Source organism: Myodes glareolus, chromosome 16 (assembly GCF_982192425.1).
Source record: "Myodes glareolus chromosome 16, mMyoGla1.1, whole genome shotgun sequence".
Taxonomy (NCBI): Eukaryota; Metazoa; Chordata; class Mammalia; order Rodentia; family Cricetidae; genus Myodes; species Myodes glareolus.
Window position 1 is genome coordinate 44,659,608 of NC_142041.1, and position 15,467 is coordinate 44,675,074.

The following is a 15,467-nucleotide window of genomic DNA, read 5'->3' on the forward strand; positions in this document are numbered from 1 at the left end:
GAGATGGCTCCTATACTAAACAGAAAAACTATAAAGATATCTATCTAGTCGGGTAGTTTCTGAATGCATGTATTACACACTCTTCCTAATTTGTCACCTGGCAATCGGTCTCTAGAGATAGCTGAATGCAGGAAACATCTTTTTTAAGGTAAATAACCTTTAAATGTTAAATCTGAGTTACAGCCTAATAGACATATGATTAAGAAAGCATGACTTTCATTTTCATTATTATTATTATTATTATTATTATTGTTATGTGTGTGTCTATCTGGCTTTTTACATATACAGAATAATTCTCATGAGAAAGGAAACAATTACACACTCAAGGGTAGAAATGCTTTGCACCGAGCAGTCCCAAGGGGTCAATTCTCTGCTTGTCTAAGACTCAGTTCTTCCCTTAGTTTCAGAGGCCAATGTTCCAGTGGAAACACTGAGCTCAATTGAAAGGTGAATCAACATTCCTGAATGTTTATTTGCATGTGGGTACTTAATGTTAAACTTTAAACTTTCAATAGTTGACTTCTATCAATAAAATTTTCACCTATGTCAAGGGAAGAACAATTGAGAAGTAACGATTGAGGCCATAACCTGAAGATCACCTTTTAAAAACTGCAAAGACAGTAGATGCTCTAAGCAGAAGGGGAGTTGGGGATGCTGGTGATATGGAAGAGTCTGATAATTTCTGTTTATAGTGCCTAAGGGCCCTCTTCTAGGGACAATCTTCCCTCCGGCCTTGCTTCTAAGCACAGTTACATTACCATTTCTTGCATGGTAATGCTGCATCTTGCATTCTTCCATAGTTAACTCTATGGCCAAAATTCAGGAACTTGACACACTTTTTCACTAAGCTTAGACTGAGGACACCTAGAATGCCTCACACATCTTTATGAGTACCTAGTTCTTAGAGCATCATGCGTGCTGAGTTGCAAATCTCAAGGGTGTAGTTTAGGCATCCCTAAGAGTCCTCAAGAACTTTCCAGGGAATCTGGAAGGCCAATATTATTTACTCATATTACAAGCATATTTTTATCTCTTTACACTTTCATTTGTTTAGAAATGCAGTATCAAGTTTTTCAGAAGCTCCAAGACCTAAGACATTACGCTAATGGCTAAAAGAGGTGAGACTATTAAGCTGTGTTTTATCATAAATACAACCTCTGATGTTTTTTTAATATTCTTAAGAGTAAAAATATGTTTCTGGGAGAAAATTGTTGAGTATAGTTTAGTTACATAATAGGACAATTAGAAACTTTTCAAACTATGCACTATCAATAATACTTAGTGTGTATGAGTTTAATTTGGGTACTACTATCCCAGCATTTAAAGAAAGAGGAGTGTACCCAGAATCACACACATGAATATCACAAGGTAAGACTTCTAACACTTGTATCTGATTTGTCCTGATAACCTAGATGGTGTTGGGATGATCTAATCATTTCGTATTCATTATCCTGATAACCTTGCTCAAGTTGCTGTGACCTAGTCATTTCTTATTCATTGAGTGATTTCTATGCACTAACCACTACAGTATGCATTGGCAAGTCAATGGTTGAAGAAATTTAAAAAATATGACTGATTCTTTCATTAATTTTACATCTAAATGGAAGAGGATATTCTAATAATAAAAATTACAATGTGGTTTCTAATACAAAATACCATTTCAACATTAATTTCATGTGATCGCTCAGCATCTGACACTTCACCTTAATTTTGAATTCTACTTCCTTTTGGAATAGTGAAAATATTTACAAAATTCGAACTCATTAAATAAAGAGTTTGTCCCAATTTTCAAAGTCAGAATGAAATAAAGATTCATTTTCAAAGTTTTCAAAACTAAAGACTATATAACGAACCATGAAGTGTTTCATTGCATTAAAAAGTATGAGGTGAAGTTAGGAAAATGTCGCCAGTTGGTAACTATGGAGATACACCTCAATACTAAACCACTCTTTTGATTCAGTGTTGATATATCTACTTCAATTCTTTTAGTAGCTTCTCGGGAGCTGTTAAACATAGATATCCTTATTTTTTGTCATATATATATATATATCACAATTAATGATGCTGATAAAACAAGGGCATTCATCCCATTATAGCACATTGTGGCAACATTTTTCAATTGATATTTTACATGTATAATTCTAGGCAAATGATGGAAACTTCAGATTGATTTTATATGTACTTTTGTTGTTCATTTAAAAAGATAACAATATTTTGAAAGAAGATTTTAGCTAACAAATTGACCAAGCTTTGGTTAATGCCAAGAATATTTGTCAATTTAGTCTAGCATTTAAAAGAACTATAATGCTTTTCTGCATGCAAAATAGTTCTAATAAAAGCTTCATTACTTTAAATATTTTGGAAAAGTGAAAAAAGAAAGTAATATAATGCATCTTTAATTACTTTTACTTAAAATTTTATGTGAACACTACTAGAATGTCAACAGAAGACAGGAAAAGAGCCACTGGGTAAATGTTGAGTCTCTGCAGTACCATCAGGAGGAATCAAAAGTTCTCAAATGTGGAAATATTCTGAGGTCTTAGGCCAGCTGAAGAGTGACCAGAAGCAGTATTTACTGTGCTCTGAGCACAGTCTGCGGGGAAAGAAATCTCATGATGTAACTGTACGTATGTTATATTCAACACAGTCATATATTTTAAATACAAATTTATTTTACATTGCGAAATATAAGCACTTGTTAAAGGGCTTAAAACATATTGATTATGTTCTATTTTCAGGCTGAGTCGTAAGTTCCAGGACATTCATTTATATTTCATATGTATTTAAGATTCTCTGACAAAACTGAACCAATTTAGAACAAAGCAGGGGGCAGAGGGAGAAAAGTCAAAATAAAAGAAACACAGTTGAGGGTTCTTTCAGAATCCTCAATGTTTGAGACCATTGTTAGAAGCACAAAGCTTTGGCTAACTCAAAATCATGAATTGCATAACTATTATCTACCCAATTACACTTTGGGGTCTTTCTGTAAAGAAATCTATTAGGTGCACATAATTTGAGTTAGAATACTCTGAGTTCTACAAAAAACTGTGTCAACACCAGAGAATGACCAACATGCATTTCTGATTTCACTTTTAATATATTAATACAGTACTCATTTAAAAGACTGATACCATAAATTTTAGATATAAAGAGAACATTTAATAATTATTTTCCTGAATGACATTTATATGGACCACTTATATTCATATGTGTCCATTTATAGATATAAAAATTATTTTTTATGTAAAATCACTACCCTCAATACAAAAAAAAGACAAAACAAAAACCAAAAAAGCCAAGTGACAGTTATAAAGTGAAGAATTTGAACTAAAGATGGTAATTACCTTCAAACATTTTACCTGTAGCTTCCTCTAGTGTGGCAACATCAAGTCTGGGGCTGTAATTTCCATAACCTGCAGCAGTGAAAGCCCGGATCTGAAAAACATACACTGTTCCCGGCTTCAGATTATTAATGGAGGCTGAGGTGGACTTGGTTTTCAGTGTTGAGTAGGTCCTTTCTCTTTGATCCTGCAATGATATTTAAGTTGATTTAATAGTTGATTCTGGTAATTAATTTTGATGTCCTGCATTGCTATTGTTTAATTGAGCCTACATTCTACCTTCCACAATACTGTAATACTAACTGTATCTAAGATAACATAAAATGCAATGAAAAACAAGCCTTTGGTGTATACATTTCAAAGAGAAATAACTTCTTTAAAATGAGCACAGTGTTTGGGCTTTTGCTGTGTTGGGACAGGAAACAAGTGTCTATAACTATTTAGTCACATTTCTCTATTGACCAAAATATAAGTACATCTGATCAATGTCTAATTTAGTAGAGACCTTCACATAGCTGTATGGTTCTTAGAACTACTTTCTGAGTAAAGAAAATTTATGTGCCAAAAATCAAGCACGCTATTAAATAAAAAAAAATCAGCTAAATATTGCAACCACACTCATACATAAGTTACTTTTAGTAGAAAAAGAAGAAAACTAATTTCTAATTACAACTTATAGTCTGAGAGTAAAATATGTGAGTTATGGTTGTGGTTTGACATTATTTTAAATTTAACTTTTCTTTCTTTTTAAATATAAATACTAAGGCTTGCAAAGTTCATTAAAACAATAGCTTATATTTTTTCCATTTTGTAAAATTTCACAAATGTTAGGCATATTATATATATATATAATATTATATATATATTACATATGTGGAATTTTACATATATTTGGGATAAGCTTAAAAATTAATTAAATATGAAACTTTAAGCACATAAAAACTTTTCATTGATGTGACTTTCTTAATCCATTTATGAAGTTGAAAATGTTATATTTGTTTAACTATAAATTTTGGGGTAGTGTTTGGTTTTCTTCTGCAAGTACCAGTGTCAAAATTATCTATTGAAATCTGAAAATAACCCCTTGATTTATTTACCTTTACACTGATTCCTTTAAAAGTGGAAATAAAGACTTGGACTCACTTTATGGAGTTGATTCGTGACAGCGATCAGCACAATCATTTATAAAAATGATCGTGGGTATTATAGGTGTAGTCATAGATAGCTGATGAATAGACTGAACAGAACTAGAAAGAATTCACAGTCACTGAGCAACAAACACAGATCTTGTGTCTTCACACTGCAAAGCCCACTGTTCCAGTACAACATTCCAATAACTGCCTATTTTACACATTACCGGCTGTAAATGCATTCTCTTTCTGTCATGCAAATAAAGCCCGGCAATTTGAATGCAGTTATTTCCCAGCAAAGAGTTGCAAAAGATGGTAAATTTCCTGTGAGAAACCCTGCCACCTTGTACTGTAAAATGTGCTTTATTGACTTTAAAATCTGCCAATTTCAAGAAGGCCCATAACAATTAGGGATTACAGCGAAACAGATACTCCAAAAGCAGCATTAAAAACAATGATCCCCTTTAAGCACATTTGATTGGAAAAGAAATGTATTTTTCCACACAAAGCTGAGGCATAAAAATGCAACTGAGGCCAAGAAGAAAGTAAATCTGAATGAAAATAGTAAGCCAAATTATTTCAAATGTGAACACTGACACTTATTTTAAGCTGTCTTTGTTTCTTCTTAGGATGGAGGGGCTTGCCAATGAATTATACTGATTTCAAGGAAGTCAACGCAATCCCAAATTTTGCCAAAATATTAGGACTTTATTTTCATAATCACGTCTAAATAGTGAAGTAGTTCTAAGTGCTGGAGCATTCACCTAACTCAGTTAAAGTGATAAAGTATCATTTATTACAATTTGAATTATAATACCTAATATTGGTATACTGGGTGTTTTAAATTTTGAGAGATTTGTGTGTGTGTGTGTGTGTGTGTGTGTGTGTGTGTGGTGGAACTCAGAGAACTGTTTGTGAATAGGCCTCTTATTTTATTTCCTCTCCAAATAAGCAACTGCTGTACATACTTATATAGACATATTTCTTATTAATAATACTTGGTCATTCTAAGGAGAGACCAGGATCAATACATGAGTTTTAGAGAGAACGTTCTATAGAAAAAGAGCCATGCGATGTAACCATCTTGTACGAATGCTATAACTTTCAGAGAGAATCTAAAAACTGAAATAGCATCTTCCTTATTTTAGTGCTGAAAGGCATTATAAACATGTTATACAAAATATCATTAGCTGTGATGACAGTATTTGAAGACATCGATCCTATCAAAACCTTAACTTAAAGTGTCATTACACCCACAAATACAGTGAAAGGAACAGTTTTCAAAATATATTGGATTGATTAGTTTCTGTGCCATTAGAGCATTCTATATCTAACTATCATATTAAAAAACTGAAAAAATATAATACCAGTATTCTCACTAGTATGACACAGAAAGCTAATAAGTAGAGATCTTGGTTGTAATCGTGAAGCAGAGGTGGTGGAGGTGGTTATTAAGAACAGCGAATGGTAAACAGGAAGTCTGGAATGGCCTCAAACAGTAGCGCAATGACCAGCACCAGCAGACAGTGCCGGGATGGCATCAGGCGCCATTCACACCGCAGTTCTCTCCCACTTACTTTCTCGTAATACTTGATCTCATATTCGGTGATGACTCCATTGGGATGCTCCGGCTCCTGCCAGGAAAGCTCCACACTCCGCTGCAGCACCCGCTCCTTCATTACTCCACTCACTTGCGAGGGAGCTGTTTGGACAAGAGGTGTCAATAAACAATGAGGAAATTCGCTGGGTGCCTCACATCCAGTGTCACAACTGATCAGTCCCATGCGGTGCCAGTTTCATTAAAGGTAAAAGAAAGCACCTTTTCATAGCTCACAATTCAAAAGCTAATGAATATTCAAAGAGGACCTTATTACTGCTCATAAACCTTAATAGAAATTTAAATTAAAGTGCAAACAGCAGAAGATAGCATTGTTCAAGTTAGTGAAAAATGGAAATGATGGGGCTGAGAATGACAATTAAGCAAATGAATGCTAATTAAGGCTAGAAAATATGATTTCTGATTAATCTCCAGTGATAAACTGAGTCCAAATATTTATTTTACACAAAACAGAAATACACTTTTCAAAAGAAATAAAATATCTAAATACTGTAGATAAAAGTTCATGAAATAGATGAACAATTTTCACTTGAAGGGTACACACTTTAAAATGCTGTTTTCACTTGTGTATGTGTTTGCATATATGTGACTGGCCCTGTGTATGCATTCTCAAAGAATGCCAATTAACTTTGGTGAAAAGTTTTACAATTCATTAGGAGATGATTCTAGAAAATGTTTGGGCTTCTCCTTTGCCAAGCTGGGCATGACGTATCCTCAGCTTTACAGTCTGGAATATGTAACGCATACATAGTAACACAGGCCCTAAAGAGCTTCAGTCGGGGCAGTTCAAAGCTAAAGTCTTGCTTTCTCTTTCTATGCTGATCATAGTATGCGTAGAGTTCCTTCATTATAATTAGTGGCATATCCTCTTTCTTGTAGCTGAGGCTTTGGAATTCAGTAAGCTAATTTGCTCTGTCCAATTTGCTTGGTGATGATTAACTAGTCGGCTACTCTGCCTAAGTGAGTAGCTGCACCGACTTGGCTGAGTTTCAGTGGGGTCATTATGTTTCATGTATCATGGTCTATCTCATTCCATAAAAATACTTTCAGGCTGTTAATTTAATTTTCAGATGTCCAAAATTGTTAATAATCCTGCTGACAGAAAAGCAATTATATGGGACCAAAGTCATTTAAACAAATTTCTGATGTTTATCCCTTTGGCTTTATTTTGTTTCTCCTACTTCTTAATACTTTCTTGCATCAAAGTCCAGAAAACTTATTTTTCACAGCTTCCTTGCTTTGCAGTTTTGAAGGAAGGGCAGGGAAGATTCATGATGCCATTGCCTCTCACACTACTAACAAAGAATAACCTAGAAATTCTTTTGAAGGGAATTTCAGGTGAAGTTCTCAGTGTACTGTGTTTACAGGTAAATGCATATCTGGTACATTAGGAATGAAGCAGATTTGCAGGAAGAAATCATTTTCAGCAACTTTTATGCCTTCACAGCAACTGTGCAAACTGATCTCTAGACTCATGAAGACCATGCTTAGCCCAGCTCATAGACAGATATGTTAGGGATCTCCATAGCTTTGGGAAGTGTCAACTCCAAGAAACGATAAGGTGACATTTACTATATTTAACAGTTTCTGTGAGTCTCATTTACTACAAAGTCTAGAGCACAGCCTGAATGTAAATACTGCAAAGGGCAGTACAGTGGCGTGGACACCCGGCTGCAGCTCTCCGCTTAAGGCATGCTATTTAGGTGTGCACTGTGAAAATGATTCAGAAGAAATAGGGAACATGAATGAACACATTTAAGTCTTCTGGCCACTTTCAAGTAACACACATTGTATACTGTAGTTTTGAGGAACTATTCAAGCTTTGCTCAGTTGCCTTCTTAAAATATGAAATAAATAGGAATCCTTGGATTCTCTGAACTATGGTGAAAATGTGGGCTATAAATACAGCTCACTTAGTTTCTGCTACATAGAGCAAACTCTAATGTAAAACAGGACTTGATATTTGAAAGTTACACTAAAATTACGCTCACTATTTGAAACTGTAAAAGAACTTTCACGGATATAATTATGGTAATTGAGGATTTGGGGGAAAAGGGTGCCAAAAGCCTTTGAAATCTGTAATATTTTGAAATTCATCCTGTAGTTCTAATGGTGCACTATGCCACAACATATTTCTCCTCTATGCACAAGAGAAGCTATGCCCATAAGGACACACTGCTCTTTTGGGGGCACTTACTTGACGCTTAAACTCTTGCTGATATTGTATCCAGCCACCCACTTTTAGAGGGCAAAGACAGAAAGTATTATCAACTGACCCTTGAGAATAGTGAGCTATAGAAGAGAAAGGACCTTCAAATACAAGGTTCTGACTTGTTTTTTTTTTTAAAAAAATGATGATATTTTTCCTGAGTTTTAATATTTTAGGCATAGAAGATATGCACCCCAAAAGATTATCATGTATAACACAGCGATCTCTAAACTTTACAGATTTCAAGAAGGTCAGTTTACAAAGAAAAGGAGCTAAGAGAGCGGCATAGGCTTATGCTAAGACACAATGCTCTCTTGGGTTACCTTGTCATAACCTCTCTTACTTTATAAAATCACAGTGTAGCAGTTTCACCAAGACTCCACTCACACCAAATGCTAGGTTAATTATAACCCATCGTTTGTTTCTAAAAATGAAATCTAGCAGCTAAATTATAGAACATTTAACAACCAATTACATGGTATGGCATTAATTTATAATGTCCATACTTATTAAAATGAAACCAATATATAATTCACTTGGAACTGATATGAAGCTAATAAGTAAGTAAGCAATAATATGAACTGGGAAACATTTGGGAAAATTATTAGACATCACGGAATCACTTAAAATAATCTTCTGTAGTATTTCTATTGAATGATTCACATACTTTTCTCACCTATATTTCTAGAAATATTCAAATATGGTGATTTCAACTTGATAAATAGACAAGAATTTCTTGGTTTTTGAAATTTCTTCCATGCCATGAGAGGTACATAAAATGCGCCATGTAAAACCAAGCCATATTATACATGGTTAGGTCGACTGTATTTGTAATGAGTACTAAGTGGTGGTACAATACTATCTTAGGAATGTAAGATATGCTTGCCATGGTTGAAAATGGTTAATGTCAACAGCATGATACCAAAGTTGGTAAGGTTTATGAAACCAGAAATTAAAAGTAAACAATGAGGCATAAAAGTAAATTTGAATAAATTTGGGGTTTTAGTTTGGTAAAATGAAGCTTTGGTCCAGCTGTGGGACGCAGGTCAGACTGCACATCTCATTTGCTGAGAGCTGCACAGCAGAGCTCTTACAGCCGTGATAGCTGAGAGCAGACATTGGATCATGGCAGCTGGATCAAAGGCGCAGAAATGTATAAGGTGGTGGTCGCAAGTAGGGCCATGGCCTGCCTGCCAACTGGTTAGGACGTCTGTACAGAATGAAAGCTTCATTTACTTCCTAGCCATTGCTAAATTGCAAAACAGAGGGTGCAGCTCTGTGTTGAATGCTTTCATAACATGAATAAAGCCCTGGGTTCCACCACCCCCCAACACACACACAAATGAAGCTTTTGGGCTTAAAATCTATAACCAGGATGAATTAAAGCTAAACTGAGGGATATTTTACATAGTTCAAGCATCTATACTGCTATACACAATCTTTTATATTGGTTTCTGATTCCACTTCCAAGTTATATTTAAATAACAGAACAGAATAAGGCCTCAAATTTTCCTTTCTAAAATGTAAAGTATGTCGTGTGTGTGTGCACACGCACACACACATGCACACACACTCACACACACAGGTATGGACATTTTCCTGCATGAAGTAGAAAGGGACTATTTGAAAACACAGTGTAGGAGATACAGTGACCCCACAGAGAATACTGCAGGTGAAAAAGAAACTATAGACTTTAACTTGGGAAGATGCCCCAGATAGGGTCGGAGATGTGCTTTGGAAGAGGGATCTGAATCATAAAGGAGAATCAGTACACTGTTAGTGAAGGATTCTATGGGAAACAGCAAAAGATATGGAGGCTGGCTTTAGGACTAAACACTGACCCTGGCTGACAGCAGAGAAATGAATACTTCAGTCCTTTATGAAGCACCAAAGAACTAAATGAGTCTGGAGGCGTTTCTTCCCTAAAACTCCTAAAATTACAAATACAAGAACATCAAATAAAATGAAAGGGAACTTGGAAGAAAAAAGAAAAGAATGCAGGCTAGCCTGGATCAGCTAACAGACTGATGTAACTTAGTGCCAAGGATTGAACCGAATGACAATGTACTGCCCAAAATTCTGATTCACAAAACTGTGGTTATAACTCAATGTTGTTTTAAGTTATTCTGTTTGAGGGTAATTTCTTATCACACCAAAAAGTTTATACACCTTCAATTTTTTTATTTCTATAATCAAGGTGAGTGATTGCATGTATCATGATGTTATCTGTGAGACCCAGTGTTAAAATGGCATATGGATAATTTTTATCTCAAATCCTAAACACAATACTGTATCAGGAAAAACACTTCTCAACATAAAGAAGAAACTTTGTATGTGTACAGTAGAATTTTAATGAAGCTCTTGAACTTTGTTTTGTTTTTGAATTTTTAAAAGTACTTTATTTATAGAAGTCATCATTTTATCTAAACAGATTTTCTAACTGCATGTCAGAGAACAAAGTGAATATTTATCAGTAATTGTAGCGGGGCAATGAGAAAAGATGGATCAATGAGTATGAAATGTCCTATGAGCATGCATACATATTTGTTAATTATGTTGGCATTTGTAAATTTCCAGAGATGACTGCAAAAGGTAGAAATGAAGATTCTTTAGAACACTATGCAATACATATTCTGCAATAACACAATTTTTCCATCACTAAACACTTCTGTCACTATTTATTATCAATACAGAACTTGTTTGTAAGCATCTTTTGAAGTAAAAGTCTCATGCATTATTAGTACCTTAATATTTCATTATGGTTAGCCTTCTTATTATTCCCAAACAATATTATTATTTCACAATTTAAAATAAGCAAAAATACATATAATTTATTTCAATTACAAGGTAATCATTGTAAGTATTGTTCCATTGTGTTTTTGTGAAATATAGCAATTTGATTGGGGGACAAGTAGAAACATGTATAAAATGTCAACACACAGTTTTATTAAGCTTTAACTTCCTATGAAAAAGAGTCAACAGTATATTATAAATAATAACTAAAATATTTTAGCACATAAAAAAGACTAAAGGAAGTGGAATTGGAAGCAATGAAGAGTGACCTATGTGTCCTTAAAAAAATCTAGTTGGAGAAAAGGGTGCCTTTTAGTTTTTTTGTTTTTTTTTTAAACTGTCATTTTAAACCAAGTAGTTGAACAAAAATAAGTATGAAATAAGTTTATATTTTTTACAGGAGCTGTCATTAAGACATGAAGTTCTATGAAAAAGTGGTCATGATGTTTACCTGACCAAGCATCCTGAGTAGAACCCTCCCCAAGTGCATGCGGAAGTTAAAAAGGCATCTTTTCAACCGTATAATAGACTAAAAAACAGAACTGGTAAAATCCCTGTTCCTTCATTTGAACAGAACTCCACTTCTTTAAAGCAACAATTACAGAAACAATCTGCCAATATATTAACTGGAATAATGTTCTCTTCTCTAGAATCACTAGACAATTGTAAACTACTGTTCAGATGTGAAATTAGAAAGTGTCCAAGCATTTTATCAAAATCTCTCAGTCAAATGTATCAGGGTCAGTGTTGTGTGTTGTTGCAATTCCTGTTGGTGGAGTTCCCAGACACATATAATTCTGCCCAGCTCTCCTGAAGGACTATCTAAACATCCATTCGTAAAAACTAACTTTTCCTTTCTGTCATGTTTAATCTTCAAAACATCCTCTGTATATATACTTCTGAAAATAGCAGGTATAAATCAGGCAACTTTCTTTAGTGAGACTTCTTCCTCACACAGCCCTGTTTACAGAGGAACTTGGAAACAGCTTCACAGAACGGTGGGGAAAGGTTAAGGAGTCCAATGAGAGGAGTCATGTAGCTTTTCAGTCAGCATTTGAGAGCCATTCTTTTCCAAAGGATGCTCAATCACACTACAAGGACATTTGTTCAACTATGTTCATAGTAGCATTATTTGTAATAGCCAGAACCTGGAAACAACCTTGAAGCCCCTCAACCGAAAGATGAGCATGGTATGGACTCACACCTAAGTGGGTACTAGCTGTGGTGCAAAGAATAACAAGCCTGTAGTTCATGACCCCAGAGGAGCGAAGTAACAAGGAGAACCATACCCCTAGGAAGAGGAAATAGACAAGATCTCCTGAGAAATCTGGGAGCATGGAAGTTGGTAGAGAAATGAGGGCAGAAGAGGAGGAGGGGAGAAGGGCAGGGGGGAGAAGAGCTTCAGGGAATGGGATGGTCAAGATGGGGAAGGCCAGAAACAGAGAGCAAGGAAAGAGATATATGGATTGAGGGAGTCATTATGAGGCTAGTTAGAAACCTGGAAATAGAGAAATTATCAGAAATTCACAAAGATGTCCTCAGCTAAGACTCTAAGCAATAGTGCCTGAACTGGCCTTGCCCTTGACTTGATGACCATGTTAAATGTCACCATAGAACCTTCATCTACCAACAGGTGAAAGGAGAGTCAGAGATCCACAGTTGAGTACTGGGTTGAGTTCCCAAAGTCCAGTCGAAGAGTGGGAGAAGTGAGAATACGAGCAAAGAGAGCAAGACCATGATGGGGATACCCACTGAAACAGTTACCTGAGCTAATTAATGGGAGCCTACCAACTGCAGTCTTACAGCAAGGGATCCAGCAAAGAACTAAATTAGGCCCTATGAATATGGCTGACAGTTGTTTGGCTGGGGCAGACTGTGGAGCCACTAGCAGTGAGACCAGGATTTAAGGCTACTCCTTGTACTGGTTTTTGGAATCCACTCTCTTTGAAGGGATACGTTGATCAGCCTAGATATACTGGGGAGGGCCTTAGTTCTGACTCAAAGCAATGTGCTAGACTTTGTTAATTTCCTATTGGAAGCCTTACTATCTCTGAGGAGTAGATTGGGGAGTGGGATGGTGGAGAAGGTGGAGGGAATGGAAGGAGGAGAGGGGGTGGGAACTGGACTTGGCATGTAAAATGAGAAAAGATAGATGTAAAAAAAAGTTAAAAGAAAAGGAACCATTCTTTGCTGGTCTAGCTGGTGTCACCCAGTATTTGTTTGGCACTTATCAGATGCAGAATAGACTTTTCTTCGATCCTTAGGAACTTGGAAAATTCTTTGCTGACATATTATACAATTCATAATTAGTCTTATGGTTTTCATCTTGAATTCTGTTTTCCATACAATAATACTACAAAGTTGATAGTGCTGTTTTTATTTTGTTGTGAAGAAGTAGAATCATATAGCATCATAAAGCATTTTATTAGAAAGAGGAGAAAATCTATGCTCTCAAGTCCCATTTCTTAGTTTTGATTCTACCTGACTAATAATTCCAGATATTTCATCTCCTGAAAGTAGACAGTAGAAACATAATTCAAGCCACTGTTTGTGGTTCAGTTCTGGGAGGTTGTGGAATTTCACAGGGTGAGGCATTTTTGGATGAGGGAGGGCACTGGGGACATTTTCTTCAAGGGTACACCTGGTTCTGGTCTTTTTCTGTTTGCTTCGTGTCCGGAATGGGTTCAGAAACCTCTGCCACATGCTCCAGCGACTTTAATTCTGTGACTCCCCACAGGGCCAGGTTCAGCAGAGATGATCATAATGGGACGGAACCCCAGAAACCATGAGCCAAAATATCCACCTTCTTTTTAAGTCATTAATATCAAAGGTTCTGCCTCAGTGAGGAGAGAGCTAAAGGGGGCTGTGGAAAGACGGTGGAAATCTGCCATACAGGGTATCCAACCTGTCAGCACCTTGAAGAGGTTAGACCAAGAGGAAATTTTTAAAATGGTAAGGAAACACACACACACACACACACACACACACACACACACACACACACACACACTACACAGCTTTAAAAGCACAAAAGGAAAAGTGGAACCCTCTCCCTGACACACTGTGTTTCAAAGACATTTCTCTGAAAGTGACCACTCTATAGTTTCTTTGATATACACCCTGAAACAGTCAAAGGAGGCCCAGATGTATATCCTTTTTGATCCTAACAATATTATTTAACAACTTTCTGGATCTTCATGTTTCTTTCCTGCAGCATGTCAGGAGTTGAGTCGGCTAACACCGGTAGACCTGCCATTCCCTTCTCAGCTGCTATGGCCCATACACGGAGGTGCTGTGTTTATTCGCCCAGGCCCTCACGGATATGCACAGATACTGTCTACCACTCTCTGTGATAGAATAAGATGAATGAACGGCCTGAGCTGTCAAAGTACACATTTTCTAAGGAGACTGAAACATTTTAGAGTGAGCTATTAACAGGAAGGACAATGTAGATACAACCCTACCATCTGGAGCAAAGATGAGCCAAAAGTTTAGAGTCATTTGGAATCACTGTTGTAGAAGAGCACAGAGACTAGCAAGTCATTGCTATTTAAAGCATTCTAGAGCAAGGGTACTATAAAGCAAATAGACTACTCAAGCGCAGTTTCCAGACAATGCTGGAAAGGGGCTTTATCTGTCAAATAGACACCAACCATATCAGAAATATCCTTTTGGTGTGTCGCTTAATTGACCCTTTTCTTAGCAAGATTTGGATGTGGGATGTCTTGCTGCACACTGCCAATATGTGTTGCTTTCATTGGTTGATAAAAAAAAAATAAAAGCTGCTTTGGCCTATGGCAAGGCAGGATAGAGCCAGGCAGGAAATCCAATCAGAGATACAGGAGAAGAAGGGAGGATTCTGGGAAATGTCATCTTGTCACCCAAGTAACAACATGCCAGCTGACTGGTAATGCCAATCATGTGACAAATAAATAAATGGGAATGGGTTAATTTAAATGAAAGCACTATCTAGCAATAAGCCTGAGCCATCACTCAAACAGACTCCGATTACAAGATTTCTTTTGAAAGAGACATTTATTTTCCTATACAACTTCCTTGAATGCTTTCTATCTGAGAAAAGCTACTTATATCTTCTATGCTGACATCCTGCATAGCAGCATCTTTTCAAAGAGCTAGAATACAGGTCAAGCACCCCTCACTATTACAGTAAAATGCCCAGAGAGCAGATCACCATAACATTCCCATTGATTTTTTTTATAAGAGCCTTGCTCATTCAAAACTTCAGCATATAATTTTTCCACAAGGGATTATAGTATAAATACAGAATTCTACAGACTACAGAGATGATGGTTAACAATGTATTACTCCCTGACGTCTAGAAAATAATGTTCTTTTCTTTATGTGTGTGACAGGGT

General features: G+C 36.1%; 1 protein-coding gene across 6 annotated transcripts in view; it reads right to left on the reverse strand.

Moving 5' to 3' along the window:
* Epha7 (EPH receptor A7) overlaps positions 1 to 15,467 on the reverse strand; it is a 152,063-nt gene that overhangs the window by 22,579 nt on the left and 114,017 nt on the right. For 3 of the 6 annotated variants that reach the window (XM_048420221.3, XM_048420220.3, XM_085677272.2), the window contains exons 6-7: positions 6,049 to 6,173; positions 3,360 to 3,528 (exon numbers count right to left, since the gene is read on the reverse strand). In XM_048420221.3, the coding sequence (XP_048276178.1) occupies positions 3,360 to 3,528; positions 6,049 to 6,173 (294 nt within the window). Of the gene's footprint in view, positions 1 to 3,344; positions 3,529 to 6,048; positions 6,174 to 15,467 lie in introns of all 6 variants that reach the window. The other 3 variants (XM_048420219.3, XM_048420218.3, XM_048420222.3) reach the window with 1 other exon arrangement.